Below are 17,410 nucleotides of genomic sequence, written 5' to 3'. Positions count from 1 at the left end.
TTCGCTTTTGCTAGTCTTAAGTTGGGCATTAAGACTAGCCACTTCATCATTCAATTTAGAAATTGAAACTAGGTGTTCACTACATGCATCAATATCAAAATTCTTACACCTAGTACAAATTATAACATGTTCTACACAAGAATTAGATTTATTTGCTACTTCTAATTTAGCATTTAAATCATTGTTAACACCTTGTAAAGTAGAAATGGTTTCGTGACAAGAAGATAATTCACTAGAGAGCATTTCATTCCTTTTAATTTCTAGAGCAAGAGAATTTTGTGCACTAACAAATTTATCATGCTCCTCATATAAAAGATCCTCTTGTTTTTCTAGTAATCTATTCTTGTCATTCAAAGCATCAATCAACTCATTAATCTTATTAATTTTAGATCTATCTAATCCTTTGAATAAGCATGAGTAATCTATCTCATCATCATCACTAGACTCATCCTCACTTGAAGTATAAGTACTAGTATCATGAGTGCTTACTTTCTTCTCCCTTGCCATGAGGCAAGTGTGATGCTCGTTGGGGAAGAGAGATGACTTGTTGAAGGCGGTGGCGGCGAGTCCTTCATTGTCGGAGTCGGAGGAAGAGCAATCCGAATCCCACTCCTTTCCGATATGTGCCTCGCCCTTGGCCTTCTTGTAATGCTTCTTCTTCTCCCTTTTGTTCCCCTTTTCCTGGTCACTTTCATTATCGGGACAGTTAGCAATGAAATGACCAATCTTACCACATTTGAAGCACGAGCGTTTCTCCTTTGTCTTGGTCTTGCTTGGCTGTCCCTTGCGACCTTTAAGTGCCGTCTTGAAGCGCTTAATGATGAGGGCCATCTCCTCATTATTTAGCCCGGCCGCCTCAACTTGCGCCACCTTGCTTGGTAGCGCCTCCTTGCTCCTTGTTGCCTTGAGAGCAATGGGTTGAGGCTCATGAATAGGACCGTTCAACGCGTCGTCCACGTATCTCGCCTCCTTGATCATCATTCGCCCGCTTACGAACTTCCCAAGAACTTCTTCGGGCGACATCTTGGTGTACCTAGGATTTTCACGAATGTTGTTCACCAAATGAGGATCAAGAACGGTAAAAGACCTTAGCATTAGGCGGACGACGTCGTGGTCTGTCCATCGCGTGCTTCCGTAGCTCCTTATTTTGTTGATAAGGGTCTTGAGCCGGTTGTATGTTTGTGTTGGCTCCTCGCCCCTTATCATTGCGAATCGACCAAGCTCGCCCTCCACCAACTCCATCTTGGTGAGCAGGGTGACATCATTCCCCTCATGAGAGATCTTGAGGGTGTCCCAGATTTGCTTAGCATTGTCCAAGCCGCTCACCTTATGGTACTCGTCCCTGCACAAAGAGGCTAGCAACACAGTAGTAGCTTGTGCATTTTTATGAATCTGTTCATTAATAAACATGGGACTATTCGTACTATCAAAGTGCATTCCACTCTCTACAATCTCCCATATGCTAGGATGGAGAGAGAACAAGTGACTACGCATTTTGTGACTCCAAAATCCGTAGTCTTCTCCATCAAAATGAGGAGGTTTACCAAGTGGAATAGATAATAAATGAGCATTAGTACTTTGAGGAATACGAGAGTAATCAAAAGAAAAGTTCAAATTGACCGGTTTCTTTCTCTCGTAGTCGTTGTGGTCGTCGTCCTTTTGGGAGGAAGTAGACTCATCGCTGTCGTAGTAGACGATCTCCTTGATGCGTCTTGTCTTCTTCTTCTTCCCATCTTTGCGTCTGTGGCCCGAGCCCGAGTCGTTGGACTTGTCATCCCTTGGCTCGTTGACGAAGGACTCCTTCTCCTTGTCGTTGATCACGATTCCCTTCCCCTTAGGATCCATCTCTTCGGGCGGTTAGTCCCTTTCTTGAAGAGAACGGCTCTGATACCAATTGAGAGCACCTAGAGGGGGGTGAATAGGTGATCCTGTAAAACTTAAACTTATAGCCACAAAAACTTGTTTAAGCGTTAGCACAGTTAATGCCAAGTGGCTAGAGAGAAGGTCTTGCACAATACGATAATCACAAAGAATTCAACACAGAGAAGACACAGTGATTTATCCCGTGGTTCGGCCAAGTACAAAACTTGCCTACTCCACGTTGTGGCGTCCCAACGGACGAGAGTTGCACTCAACTCCTCTCAAGTGATCCAATGATCAACTTGAATACCACAGTGTTATGCTTTTCTTTTCTTATCCCGTTCGCGAGGAATCTCCACAACTTGGAGCCTCTCGCCCTTACACTTTTGATGTTCACAAAGAATCACGGAGTAAGGAAGGGAAGCAACACACACAAATCCACAGCAAAATGCGCACACACACGGCCAAGAATCGAGCTCAAAAGACTATCTCAAAGTTCTCACTAGAACGGAGCTCGAATCACTGAGAATGACAAACGAATGCGCAAAGACTGAGTGTGGATGATCAAGAATGCTCTAAGGTTGCTTGGTGTGCTCCTCCATGCGCCTAGGGGTCCCTTTTATAGCCCCAAGGCAGCTAGGAGCTGTTGAGAACAAATCTGGAAGGCCATCCTTGCCTTCTGTCGTCGGGCGCACCAGACAGTCCGGTGCACACCGGACACTGTCCGGTGCCCGATTTCCTTCCTTAAATGGCGAAGCCGACCGTTGCAGATGCGGGAGCCGTTGGCGCACCGGACATGTCTGGTGCACACCGGACAGTCCGGTGCCCCCTTCCGACCGTTGGCTCGGCCACGTGTCCCGCGCAGATCGCGTGGCCGACCGTTGGCCCGGCCGACCGTTGGCTCACCGGACAGTCCGGTGCACACCGGACAGTCCGGTGAATTTTAGTCGTACGTCGTCAGCGAATTCCCGAGAGCGGTCACTTCGCTCGAGCCAGCCTGGCGCACCGGACACTGTCCGGTGCACCACCGGACAGTCCGGTGCCCCAGACCGAAACAGCCTCTTGGCTGTACACAGCCAACTCTTCTCTTTTCTTCTTCTTTCTGTTTCTGATACTCAGACAAGTATATTAGTACACAAAACCAATGTACTAAGACTTAGAAACATACCTTTGCTCTTGATTTGCACTTTGTTCACCCATGGGCATAGATTCACATTTAAACACTTGTGTTGGCACTCAATCACCAAAATACTTAGAAATGGCCCAAAGGCACATTTCCCTTTCAAGTATCCACTCCATGGAAGCCGGTGAAGATGTAGCACAGCAGGATCATATCAATACGGCGCATCCACAACAAGGTAATCCTAGTCCAGTTGTTGATTCAGTCCTCTGTTTTTAAGCAGCCTCTGTAGGGTCCGCGAAAATTTTCTTCTAGGTTTAGTCCCACACCCGTATATAATTATATATATTGTTTCTGTAAGGTTGCAGATTTCAGCGTTACTACTTGAGCCTGTTACTACTTGAGACTATCAATTTGATATTTATTTTTAATAGGACTGAACATGGCCAGCACGGTTGATGGCAACGACGGCATAATCGATCCACACGAGCATTTACAGTGGACTCCATTTGTGGGAAAAGAATTTTCTTCACAGAACGAAGCAAAGAAATTCTATAATAAATATGCCTTCAATAAAGGGTTTAGTATTCGTGCCGCTACACATACAACATCGAAATCAGGGATAATCACATCTAGATTGTGGTTTTGCTCCAAGGCAGGATTTTCTAAAGGTGTCAAGGAAGCTGTAAAATTAATGCAGACTACAGGAAATCAACAAAGCCCCCAAAAGGAGGTTGCTCTCACCTGAACCGTTTGCAAAGCACGTCTTAGAGTGGCATTGAAGGATGGAGTGTGGCGAGTTAGTGTTTTTGATGATGACCATAACCATCTTATGGTCACATCTCCTTCAAAGATAAGAAACCTTCGCTCTCACCGATCAATGGAAGATGCGGATAAGGAAGTCATTGAAGATATGCGTGCCCAAAATATTGAGACCTCAAAGATACATCAGTATTTGGGTGCTTTGCATGGTGGTATGAGCAACCTAAAGTTCAAAAGAAAGGATGTTAGTAATGAGATAGCATCTGCAAGGCAAAAACTCATTGGTATGGATGTGGAATCAACTTTGGTGTATTTTCATAAGAAACAAGAAGAGGATCCTGAATTTTTTTGTGAGGTCAAGGTGGATGACAATGGCCACTTGAAGAACTTATTCTGGGTTGATGGTAGAGCAAGAAGAGCATTCCGAGAATTTGGAGACGTTGTGACCTTTGACACAACCTACCAAACAAATAGGTATGGCAGTAGTCACTAAAGAAATAAATATTTTTGTGTACATATAGCATGCCTCTTGTACAATAGTAACAATATTTTTTGTGTAGATATAGCATGCCTCTTGCACCATTCATTGGTGTGAACCATCATAGAATGTCAATTATATTTGGGATTGCAATGCTACGATCTGAGGACAAAGATGCATTCATTTGGCTTTTTCAAACTTGGGTCAAAGCCATGTATGGTCAGCAACCTAGAGCGATCATCACTGACCAAGATCCTGCAATGAGAGCTGCTATCATAGACGTCTTTCCAAATACAGTTCATCGATGTTGTCAATGGCATGTAATGAGGAAAGCAAGAGATCATCTAGGGATCCTTTATGGCATGAAGCAAGGTTTTGAAAGTGAGTTAAAGAGGGTTATTAATTGTAGCATGTCAGTGTCTGAATTTGAGGAGGGTTGGACAACCATGCTTGCAACTTACGGCCTACAAAATAACAAACACCTTAAGGTTATGTTTGAGAAAAGGTCGGAATGGGTTCCCGCATTTTTTAGAGGTGTGTTTTTTGCAAATATGTCAACAACGCAAAGGAGTGAAAGTGCCAATTCTGCATTGAAATTGTGGACCAATAATCATTCATGTATACTTGAAGTTGTCAAGCACATGGAGAAGATGATTAATGGTATTTGGCAAAGAGAAAGTGATGAGGATATTGCTTGTCTCAATGCTGTACCAAATTTATCATCACTACATCGAATTGAGAAAGATGCCTCTCAATGTTACACAACCAAAGTGCTGAAAGAGTTCAAGTTACATTTAAAAAATTCCCAACTTGGAGAAATTACAGAGATTCAGAATGATACCCTATATGAGGTTAGAATTAGTTACCACCCAATGATTGACAATATGATCCCGGAAACATATACAGTAAATGTCAACAAATTTGAGGAACTAATTTCTTGCAGCTGCAAAGGATATGAGTTTGAGGGATTGTTGTGTTCACATGCCATTAAGGTTATGCATCATGTAAATATGGTTCACTTGCCAACTACATATATAATGAAACGGTGGTGCAAAGATGCTAATGCATTGGCAAAAAGATCAAAAATAGAGAGGAGCATGGAGCTCGGGGGAAGTGAAGAGCAACAAACCATAAGGTTTGCTACACTAAAGCCTAGAGTGATGAAGTTACTTAAGATGGCATCAAAGTCCCGCGGAGCTTTTACCTATTTTCAGGAATTCTTAGATGGGGCTGAGCAACAAATGGAATTGATGGATATTGATCATGAAACACAGACATGTGAAGGTCTCGCTTGCACAACAGATCTTTCAAAAGTGATATTTGATCCACCGATGTCACAATGCAAGGGGAAGAGAAAGCAACCACAAAGATTTAAACCACCTTCAGAGGCACATTCAAATGCGAAGAAACCACGAACATGTGGCTTTTGTGGCAGCAAGAAAGGAGGCCATAATGCTAGAACATGCCCAGAAAGGGTAGTTATTTAATTCATAATTATTTTTTCCTATTTTGGGTTACTTACTACTTGTTTTTAATTTGTAGCTGAAGAATGTAAAAGGCAAGACTAACAGAGAAGAGGACAATGCACAATATTTATCAGAAGAGGCCAGTGTAGATTTTGATGACGATGATACTGAAGATGTTGGTCTGTCGAACTAATGGTTCAGTGTTTTAGGAGATGCTCATGTAATTTTTTTATTCAGATTGCTGCAAAATATTGGTTATGTGTTCTGAAGATGCTTCACTATATTGATACTAATGGTATTCTCCAGTTCTAAAGATGTTCGTATATTTTTTTTTTATTCAGACTATTGCCTTTTGTTTAGTATTTCAGTGTCTTGTTCTTAGTTGAGAGCTGCTGGCTGTACGAGAGGACAAAATATGCCTTCTCTGTAGGAGACGACATAGCCCTCATAAATAAAACTTGTGAACCCGAGTGCACTTGCAAATACAGTTGTATGATACGCTGCCTCTGTACTGTGGCAAACCTCTAGCCTTTTACATTTTTTGCAAATAAAGAAGGATGTCTGCATGATAAAGAAGGAAACGATTTGTCTGTACCATGGATGGAAACAGCGATAGCGAGCTCCACAGATGAAAAGCGCAGCCAGCCAGACGGAGATTTGGTTGGGAACGAGATGTTTTACTTGTTAACGGAGTTGTGTCTCACGCTAACGCCTGCAAAGGACGGAGATCGTGGGCCCCGCGCAATCTACGGCAGCGTGCGCTCGCGGGAGGCTAATCCACATCCGGCCATCAACTGCTCCATCGTGCGGCTGTGACCGTTTATAGCACAACAGACCAGTGCTATGCGTAGCAAACTAGCAATTCTCTCTCTCTCTCTCTCTCTATATATATATATATATATATATATATATATATATATATATATATATATATATATATATATAGGGAAGAGGTAATGGAAGCCCTGGGCTTCCTCTACTAATGGAAGCCCCAGCCAGGACGCGGTCAACCCAGCACCCGCGCAGCCATGCAGTCAACAGCCAGGAATCCAGGACGATAAGCGCGTAAGGCAACATACATATATATATACACACACATTATATATATATGTAGTATATTATATATGTATATTTATAAGTGTGTATAGATGATATATACATATAAATATATGTGTTAGATCCATTTTGCATATTCTTGTAATATTTTTCTTTATTGTAAAATTGGGGTAAGCTAGCAGAGACTTTAAACCTTTTTTACTAGGAAAGACCCTTTTCTTACCATGAACTGAGTTAAGTCAACTTTAAAATTTTAAATCTTATATTACTTAAACAACTCATGTTATGGTTCGTTACTTTTTGTTCACATATTCAAAATTACTGAAAACAGCAGCAGCAGCTGAAATAAAATGTGACTTGCAGAACTAAGACTTGCACAGGATGCGATTGCCATTTAGCAGTTTGTGTGTGTGTGTGTGGTGGTGGTGGTGGTGGGTGGGGGGGGGGGGGGGGTTGAATACATGTCAAATGGGTTACATTAATACATTATCCTGCTGCTCTGTTTGATCTTCTGCGAAATTGGGTAATCAGTTTTTTTTTGCATTCAGAGCTATGAATTGATCCAAAACCATGCTAACCAAAATACTGTCTACAAACAGGTGTTCAATTGAAATTACAATTCATGGTTACAGCATGACAATTGAAACACCATGATATCATAATAATGTGGTTTTTAAAAACTATGTTCCCAAACAGGGCCTGAATATGCCCCTCGTTCCAAGGTGTAGTTAGACAGTACTAACAGTCTGTGTCATAAATCTATTTGGTACGTGGATATCAAAAATCGCAAATCTTTCACATACCATCTCCATGCTACAACACAGGTAACTCTATTCAACTTTCAAAGTACAAGTCAGAATAGAAGGCCTGAGTGGATAACCAGACTAGAAACAAGGCCTGAGCGGCGGTGCCTTCCGCAGTGCACCAGCCCACAGGAATACAGAAGCCAGAAGTCCATATTGAGAAACTGTTAGTTTACGATGCATCTTTATAGGCTCTGGTGAAACTGTTAGTTTACGATGCATCTTTATAGGCTCTGGTGGAAAGCAAAGGTTCTTCAACCAAGTTCGAGAACTAAACACTTCCATCCAAGTATGATCTGATGTGCAGGCAAAGGATCTGAGAGACATGGAACCAAGTTCATACAGCTCGGTACTCAATAAACAGAATCAACTTCTGAACCAACACGGCTTGTGAACCATATACAGGCTTTCTCCCTTCACTGATCCAGTTCTCTAAGCTGGATGGTTTTGCATTAGCTTGCAGGTCATCAATGAATGCTGAAAGTATATGATAAACAGAAGTCCGAAGAACATCTGCCATGATATAAGCTTTCTTGTGCAGGCCACTTTTTTGTGTGCTTGCAATTGCAACTCCATTGCCTTTTCGTCCTGTGGAGAGGTTAGTCCACCTAATGTTTTCAGGTCCCAGTGAGCGCACAGGCTGTGGGTTTGTTTTCTTTCCTAAACATGTCTCGATTGCTACTAGGGCAGACAGCAATGTTGTCATCACAGCGGCATTGCAGCCAGTCAGTTGAGCAACACCATATCGATCCTCCTTGCGTGAGCGTGCAGTTAATCCAGCCAGTGTCCTAGCACACCATGTGCATATCTACAGCAAAGACACAAAAAAAATTCTCCGTTAGGCATTAGTACACAAAAGCAGCCCCGGGTATATGGGAAACAATGAACTAAACACATCCCATAACCTCAAACCAAAAAGGCATCTTTGACCAGGGGTGAAAACAGAATGAGTTTTTTTTTTTGGGGGGGGGGGGGGTTATTAGAAGGATTTTTCGCATCATTTACATTAAAATTAGTTAAAAAAGTAATAACTCCTATAGAATTATGGGACCATTGCGCCCCCCCCCCCCCCCCCCTCGTCGCCCTGTCTTTGACACTAATGCTAACGTTTGCAATGTTGCATTCATCACAGTATAAATAAAGTGCATTTTCAAAGTTACTAAATCAAGGATTTTTATTGGCATGAACTATCTTCTAATTTTCTATAGATAATCGTCTGCACCAAAACACGCCCAGAGAGTGCCACGTCAACCTTTTAAATAGCAGTCGTTGGATCTGCATTTGTCGGCTGCTGAACTGCTGCATAGGAGTCCTCCACCAATAATGATGTGTGTCCTCGTGCTTTCTGGAAACTGGGTGGGGGAAAGCCGAATGGATTTTGACCAACAAAGAGTGATTCTTTGCGACAATCGTCATCGTCGCAAGCCACCACTGCATCAGATTATGAACTGGCTTTGCCTCACCTGAGATTTCTCCAGCTTCCTTTATTTTCCAGACTCTTCGCCACCGCCAGCGTCGTTCCCTACAGAAGGTGAGGAGCCTGCTTCGCTTCCATAGAGATTTGGCGTCTGGTTATTTCTGCTTTAACCTCTATATTACGGCCTTCCTATTTTGTTCCAGCTTTTGTGCCGCATGTCATTGTCTTTATTGTTGGCATCGATGCAAAGAAGGGCCACCAGCAGCCGATGGGTACTGTTACCTTCTTCCACTTCTACTTGCTGCAATGATATTGTTTGCATTCCATTCACTAGCTATTGTGTTGCCAATTTTCATTCTTACCTTACTCAATGGAGAATGGTATTTCAGATGCGATAAACACAAAAGCCATTGTTGTTTCAGATCCTTTTACTGCATGTTCAATAGCAGCCGCTGCACGGTTCTTTTACAGCAAGACTTTTATATCTGTTTCTTTTGTAGGCGTTGAGAACGTATTTTTGAATAATTATGAACACTGTTTCACAATTTTTCATATTTTTTATTTGTTTAACAAATAGAGGTTTGCTTGAAGTTAAATAATATAATATGTTTGGAAAAACTATTGACACTGACCCAATATGTTGCATACATATTAAGGCCCCATTTGGTTTGAGGGACTAAAGATTAGTCCCTTCGTTTTAGTCTCATTTAGTTCCTAAATTGCCAAACGATAGGACTAAAACATAGACTGACAGGGACCATATTAATTCCACTTTTTGCCCCTCCTTTATTTCAGTTACACTAATTGCAGGATAATGCTAAGGGGTATTTTGGTCCTCTTATGATTTATTTAATGTGTTATGAATACTTTTAGTCCCTAGAACCAAACAGGGTAGAGACTAAACTTTAGTCCCTGGACTAAAGGAACCAAACGAGCCCTAATTTTGCATTGACAATTCCCACAGACCTGTGCTTATTCATTTGACAGTTCCTAATGTGACTGTTTTGCTCCTTCATCGGTGAGTTCTAAACACTATCTATTTTATCGATGAGATTACGTATTCTGTTTACGTTAACAATTAGGTGCTATTTGGTTCACATATTTGTAACATGAACGGTAACCAATAACGTTAAACCATGTTTGTTTAAGTTCGACCGTAATCAGATACCACACTAGAAACTGATATCATCATATTCAAACTTATTACCGCTGGTAATCGAGTGTGAATCATTACCATCACCATTTACGTTACATTTCGTGAACCAAACGGCACCTTAATATTGATTACCTTATACCTCTTCACTGCTGTCCAGAGAGTTCTTTTTTTTAAAACATATGCTTCCATATAGATTAATATTTGCAGTTCACTTTTTGTTAACAGGATAACAACTCACTTAATCAAGCGTGTACTCATACATTTGTTATCTCTTTCCATTGAGGATTCCTATGGAGCTACGATATTTGGTGAAAAAAAAAACAAAGACAATGACACAATATGTTCCATGCATATTAAAATGTTCAGTCCAGATGTTATTAACTGATTAAAGGCTTAGTTAAGCCAGTGGGTACTCATACATTTTCTCATTTATATTTATATCGATTATTTCGAACGAGGAAAAATATGTGTTAAGGACTTTGACCCCATGGAAAGCATCAGAAAACATGTGTTAGGACTTAGAGTTTATGGTATATACTTTTACTTGTATACTATTTTCTGTTTATTTTACATTTACATAAATATATATAGTGTACATTCATACTAACACATACAATATTTATATAGAATTTAAGAATCCACGATGGCACGATCGAATTTGACGTCGCGCGCAGGGCGCGCGGCATACACTAGTATAAAACAAAGGATTCTAATTTTTATGAGGATTCACTCATTTCTGGGCACATATTTTGAATCCCCATACTTATTTACAATTAAATGAGCAGAGATTTTCTTCAGTTATGTAATAGAATATCAGTCCACAAAATCCTTTTTCTTTGCCAAAATTCAAGTAATGATTCAAGATCGCAATAACGAAGTGGTAGAAACTGAAACGGGAGACGTCATAAGCCTTCAAGAAAAGGGTCATCAAAGAGGGCAATTGGAAAGGTGACACAAACAAGTGGGAGAAGATGGCAACATGTATTGAAAAGTTGGCCATGGAGGTGTGTGGAGCAACCAAAGAGAGTGAAGGAAAATCTAAAGATATTAAGTAAGTACAGAAGACTATTAAGGAAAAGAAAGAATGTTATAGATGTATGTAGAATGAAAGGAGTGCGAACAACATGGAGAAGTACAAGGTAGAAAGAAGACCGCAAAGCGAGCTGTAAGTGTGGCAAAGGGTAGGACATACTAGGATCTTTACCAGTGATTGAGTATAAAGGAGACAAGGACATATATAGTATGACGACGGTCCGTGAGAGAAATACAAGGGACTTAAGCAAGTTAAGTGCATCAAGGATGAAAGGAAGCAACTCTTGGTAAACGAGGATGAGATCAGAGTCAGACATAGATGGTGAGAGTAAAAAGGATAGACCAGTGTTGAAGGCTTCCAGATGAGTGGGGCCTGGGAAAGGAATAACCAAGGCAAGCCTACCCCTAGCAAATGTGGAAAGGTTGTTTCGAACACGTGAACTGGTGACTCAGTCTGAACTCTCACCAGCAGTGATTTCAAATCGTCCGACTAATCGTGATTAGTCGGTTTGAGCGGTTATAAGCACTCGATTACAGGAGTCGATTCGATTAGAAGAGTCGATCGTCTTTATCGTCCGACTAATCGTCGATATGGTACGATTAGTCGCCTTAATGGGCGATCAGCCGATCAACATAGATCCAGTCAAGGTAGTCCAACAGGCGCCTGGAGCCATTAATTAGCCTCTTCTGCTTCTCAGGCGCCTCTTCAGATTCCTGGTCGCCTCTGGAGCCAATACTAATTAGCCTCTTCTGCTTCCCATGCGCCTCTTCAGATTCCTGGCTGCCTCTTCTGCTTCTCAGGCGCTTGTATTTCCATTCTCTTCTTTTCTCTTTTCTCTGCTTAGTCAGCTCTCTCCCCTTCCATTCTCTGCTTAGTCTGCTCTGTCCTCGGAGGCTTGGACACACCTGTGACCTGTCTCACCGGTGGCTACCCAGGGGCCGGAGATGAGTACCTCTCCTGAGGGTACCTGACTCTCAGTCTCATGCCATTTTGTGTTCGGTACAGTACTTCAGTTCAGAGTTTCAGACTGAACACTGAAGATATCCATGGTGATGGACGAGTTTCAGACTTGCTGAATGTTGAGTTGCTGGTGATCTCTAATTCTAAGTATATTCTATACCTATACTCTATAGTTCTGTACTGTATAAGTATATATTGTTATATACGATGTTATATATCAATATATAGTGTTATATGCTTGGCAACCAGGTGAATGACTAGGGGCGACTAATTGGCTGATCGCCCAGGCCATACGATCAGGCGATCTGAAATCCATGCTCACCAGTGCAGCAAACCCGCCCTTCTACATAGATGACGAGGGTATTTTGACAAATTGTTCAATGAAGAGAATGGGGACACAACCAATCAGTTGGATGACCCTTTTGATGACACCAACAGACGTTTGTGCGTAGCATCCAAGAATCTAAGGTTAGAGAGGCTTCGAAACGAATGAAAGGGTGTAAGACGATGGGCCCAGATGGTATCCCAATCGAAGCTAGATATGCCTAGGGGACATAGCTACAATAGGGATAACCAACTCGTTCGACCATATCTTCTGATCGAACAAGATGTCAGACAAGTGAACAGAAGTATATTGGTACCAATCAACAAGAATAAGGAAGATATTCACAGTTGCACTCATAGTTGTTAAAGCGATAAGGCGAGGTAAGGCGATTGACCCCTTTTAAACTTTTAAGCGATAAGGCGTAAGGCGAGGCGATGCCTTAAATAAATTTAAAAATAGAATAAATAATGATATAGTGATATTTGAGAAAATATTGAGGACAAATATATTAATAAAGAAGAGGAAAAGATAAAGAAAAAAAAAAGACTAGCCCAGTTACCCTACAAATCAACCCAACTAGCCCATTAAAATTAGGTCAAGCCCACCTTCTCTCTCCATCTCTTCCAGTCCTCACCCAGCCCGCTGTCTCCTCCCAGCCGCCACCCTGTCCCAGCCAACTTCTTCCCAACCGCCTCTCCCAGCTCTCCCTGCAGCCGCTGATGTCGCGCCTCTGGAGCCTCCGCCGCGCTGCTGCAGGAGCCAGCCGCCGGCAGCCTCTCCCACTCGCCTTAGCTGCTGAGTAAGGCGACTAGGACGCCTTACGGCTGTAGCACGCCTCAGCGCTTAAGTGTCGACTTAGGGATGCTTTAACAACTATGGTTGTACTAATTACCGAGGAATTAAGTTGATGAGCCACACTAGGAAGCTAAGGGGGAGATGTTCGAGCATCGTCTGAGAGGAATAACAAGGATCTCTATGAACCATTTGGTTTCATGCCCGAAAGGTCAACCATGGAAGCCATTTTCTTAATAAGACAAGTGATGGAGCAGTATAAGAAGAAGGACAAGGACCTACACATGGTTTCATCGACTTAGAGAAGGCTTATGACAAATTGTCAAGGAATGTTATGTGATGGGCTTTGAACAGACATGAAGTTCCAAAGAAGTACGTTGGACTCATTAAGGACGTGTCCAACAATGTTGTGACTAGCGTTCCAACAAGTGATGGAGACACATATGACTTCCTAGTTAGAATACACCTACATCGAGGGTTAGCTTGGTGTACCTTTTTGCCTTGGTGATGGGTGAGATCACAAGGGACGTACAACGGAATATCCCTTGGTGTATGTTTTTTGCGAACCATGTAGTGCTAGTTGATAGAAGTCGGGTAGGAGTAGATAGAAAAATGGAGTTGTGGTAGGAGACTATGGAGTCCAAAGATTTTAGACTCAGTAGAACTACAACCCAATAAATGAGAGATGACTTTGGCACTACAACACATGAAAAAGAGATGTTAGTTTGGAAGGTCAAGTAGTACCCAGGAAGGACATCTTTCAATATTTAGGATCAATACTATAAAAAATTGAATATTGATGAAGATGTTAGCCATAGAATCAAAGCAGGATGGAGTATTGAGCCAAGCATTTGGTGTTCTATGTGACATGGTGGTACCACAAAAGCTAAAAGGTAAGTTCTATAGGACGATGATTAGCCTACTACGTCGTATGATGCAGAATGTTGGCCTACAAAAAGACATCATGCAGATAAGTGTTGCAAAAATATGTATGTTGCATTACATTTATGGTCATACAAGGAATCGAGTCCGAAACGATAATATATGTGATAGGCTAGGGGTAACACCAATTGAAAAGGGCTTGTCCAACAATGATTAAGATGTTTTGGACATCTCCAACTAAGACCACTAGAGGCACCAGGCAACAGTGTGTAGTAGGATCCTAAGAAGCAATAGTAATGGAAAGAGAGACAGGGAAAGACCAAAGTTGACAAGGGAAGAGGCACTAAAAGGAGACTTGAAAAGATGGAATATACACAAAGATTTAACCTTGGACAAGAGCGAATGAAGAACATCTATCCATGTGCCTGAACCTTGATTTGTGGCTTTTGTTGTGTTTCAACTCTAGCCTATTGCTTGAGACTAGAAGGCTTTGTTGTTCTTGTTGTACTACTACGGTCAAACAATTGATTTGATCAAGTTAGGTAATTAAGGAGCAAGATATACACTATTGGTAACTATTAAGTGGGTTCATGTGCACAAAACTGAATACGCAAACTTCTCACAAGTCATCCATGTACGTTGCACTAAATCTTTATGCATACCTCAAGGTTCAAATAACTTAAGGCTAATAAACCAGTATCAAGTTACATTACACCCAAATGCAAGGTTCATCAAAAACACCCTCTTAACTATAAATATTTTACCATGAATGAATAATTGGATGCACAAATAATTTAACAGCAGGTTATCAGAGTTGGTCCTATAAGGTACTGCGTACAAATAACAGTAGAAAGCTCATGGCCGAAAATGCAACAGAGGTCATTATATACATGATGTAACTTTACCTGGGAATCATCAAATGCACTAAAGAGTCTGGACTGTTGTAGCATCAATTCTGGCTGATCACTAGAAAAACCTTCAAGGGCTTCAGCAATTTTTGAAGTAAACTCCTCAAGTGGCTTCAAACAAGCTGTCACAATTCTTCTATAAGTTTCACCAGATTCCTCAAAGAAAGCAGCTCTGCGCCACGGTTCCAAGTTACACTCAGATACCACACACAAATCTTGGTAAGCAAGATATTGTATCAATGATTGTGGATCACTTTGTTCCAAAGTTTCCAGAATAAATTCAGTGGGATTTGTCTCTGCAGCGGCAGTGCTCTGAGGTGGAGCGAAACTGCACCTCCTTGTATGTGCAACCTGAAATTTGTTGGAAGGGGAATTGGTTACATACCAACATAATCAAGTTAGTCAAGCTCCAAAGATTGAAGAGTCGGGACACAAAGAAGAATATACCTGGACAAAATGATAGTTTATTTCCAAACAGAAGGAAACACCAGCAGTCACTATTAAAATACTGATTTCAGTAAGTATTTGGCTTCCAACAGAACCTCCCTTTCTGAATTGCCAGGGAAGAAAGAAAACTAGGAAATGGAAAAGCAAGAAGGCATGGATTGATAACTTTAGAGCCCTGTTTCCAGATGGTAGGAGACCCATCTTTAATCCATAGAATAGAGGTCGCTGCACACAAAGGAAGTGAAAATTAAGACAACTGAACAACTACTTAAATGATTGGAGAGGAAAAGCTAACATTAAAAGTTACTACTCACTCAAGCAAATACAAATAAATGATGATTAAGAAAGTCATCTCTTATTTTCCAAGTAGATGACACTTTTGGCTTAAAATTACCAAACAGCCTTATCAAAGAATCACTAATTTTGTAAGTTCGTCATGCCATGAATAGCCATCATGTATCAGTTATCAATTCACTGCATTTGAGCAGATCTAAGTGGGGAGACACACCCAGGCAACATAAAGAGAAGGAATACCAACTGTATGGGTGCAAATTTGATCATAGCAACTCATGGAATAAGTGCAAGCCTATGCTAGGCTGGCTGAACGAGTTTAATAAATCCTGGCTCAAAATTTCTAATCTTATAAGCACACTGTTTATCTCCCGTCCGACGGCATCTTCACCAGAACTATAAGACAGGGTAGTCACGCCCACACCCATCTGATCCGTTTTCAGTTAATACCCTCGTTTTATCAGTTCCCAGTTCACACATGAATCAAAAATAAATTGTAGGGGAAGCTGCCGAGCACAACAGCAACTGGGAAGCACACAAGAGCAAAAGAAAAACAGCCAATGCATGTGTTCATTCAACAACAGAAGTCACTAGTACCAACCTAAGTGAGTACTCCGAAAGCACAACGATGCGATGCCTAAGCATGAAATTCCAACCTCTATTACTGCAGTAGTCTTGTGTCGAAATTTACAGCTCATCTTGAATTTCAGAACACTCAAAACTGTTCTATCTACGAGAAACCACAATTGTACCCAATCTACTCACCTGCACGACGGGGAACTGGAGCAACCACCTCCGACGGACAAAATAGTGCGCGGCGAAGATGGTCCCAAGCACGGCGCCTCGGAACCCGAGCCCAGCGACGGCCGCCCACCCGGCGTCCTCGGGTAGCATCGCCGCCGCGGCGCCCACGGAGAGCGCGCCGGCCGCGGCGAGGAGGGAGGTTGCTAGCGCGCGCCGCGGCAGTGGGGGAGGCCGCGGGTGCGGGGACGCGGAGAGGAGGAACGCGAGCGCGAGAGGCCCCGTGGCAGCGCAGGCGAGGAACGGAGCAAGCGCGACGAGGAGGCCGGAGGGGACGCCGAGGAGCGGGTGGCGGCGGCCGCTCGAGAACACCGTGAGGTAGAGCGCCGAGGCGGCGGTCGAGAGCGCGGCCTGGAAGGCGAATACGCCGAGCCACCGCTGACCGACGGCGTCGCGGGGCGCGCCGCGCGGTGGGGCACGGTCCATTGCGGCGACGGCGGCGGGTGACGAGGGTTTTGGGAGGTTCTCGAGTGTGCTTTTTTTTTCGTTGCCCTCGAGCACTGGTGTCTGGGCCTATCGGGGCTTCTGCGCGTTTGAACGGGAAGAAAGCTGGGGGCAGGCGTGTCCGTGTGAGCGTGGCGGCTGGGACGAGGTGGTTGTGTCGTCTTTGGTAGTACGATATTCTGCTTTGAGCGGCCAAATAGTACATGTTCGGTTCTCTCGCCCAACCTGGGGTCGCTGAGAGGACTAATCCACAAAGCTTACAGAGTCAATCTAAAATGTTTGATTGTGTTGATGCCTTTTTGAAACGTCAATAACTCAACAGGAAACAGCGGTGGTGCTCTCTGTACAGGTGCCGCGGCACGGACCGTTCGGACCGCAGACCGTCTAGACTCAGGACCGGACCGTCTGT

General features: G+C 42.7%; 1 protein-coding gene across 1 annotated transcript; it reads right to left on the bottom strand.

Moving 5' to 3' along the window:
• Nucleotides 1-7,325: 7,325 nt before the first annotated feature.
• Nucleotides 7,326-17,164, bottom strand: LOC103628806 (uncharacterized). The gene is made up of 4 exons (XM_020538638.1): nt 16,522-17,164; nt 15,466-15,690; nt 15,016-15,369; nt 7,326-8,353 (listed from the first exon to the last, which is right to left on the bottom strand). The coding sequence occupies exons 1-4, from the start codon at nt 16,981-16,983 to the stop codon at nt 7,883-7,885; spliced, it is 1,512 nt and encodes a 503-aa protein (XP_020394227.1). The 5' UTR covers nt 16,984-17,164; the 3' UTR covers nt 7,326-7,882.
• Between the last annotated feature and the right edge of the window lie 246 nt (nt 17,165-17,410).

The sequence above is a fragment of the Zea mays genome, chromosome 5 (assembly GCF_902167145.1).
Source record: "Zea mays cultivar B73 chromosome 5, Zm-B73-REFERENCE-NAM-5.0, whole genome shotgun sequence".
NCBI lineage: Eukaryota > Viridiplantae > Streptophyta > Magnoliopsida > Poales > Poaceae > Zea > Zea mays.
The sequence above is the reverse complement of the archived record's forward strand: the minus strand, read 5'-3'. Positions and strand labels throughout refer to the sequence as shown.

Coding starts and splice junctions, on each gene's coding strand:
- LOC103628806 (XM_020538638.1), bottom strand. CDS start 16,983: ATGGACCGTGCCCCACCGCGCGGCGCGCCCCGCGACGCCGTCGGTCAG. Junction 15,691..16,521: donor TCCAGTTCCCCGTCGTGCAG/GTGAGTAGATTG, acceptor CTTTGTGTGCAG/CGACCTCTATTCTATGGATT. Junction 8,354..15,015: donor GTGCATTTGATGATTCCCAG/GTAAAGTTACAT, acceptor TCTTTGCTGTAG/ATATGCACATGGTGTGCTAG.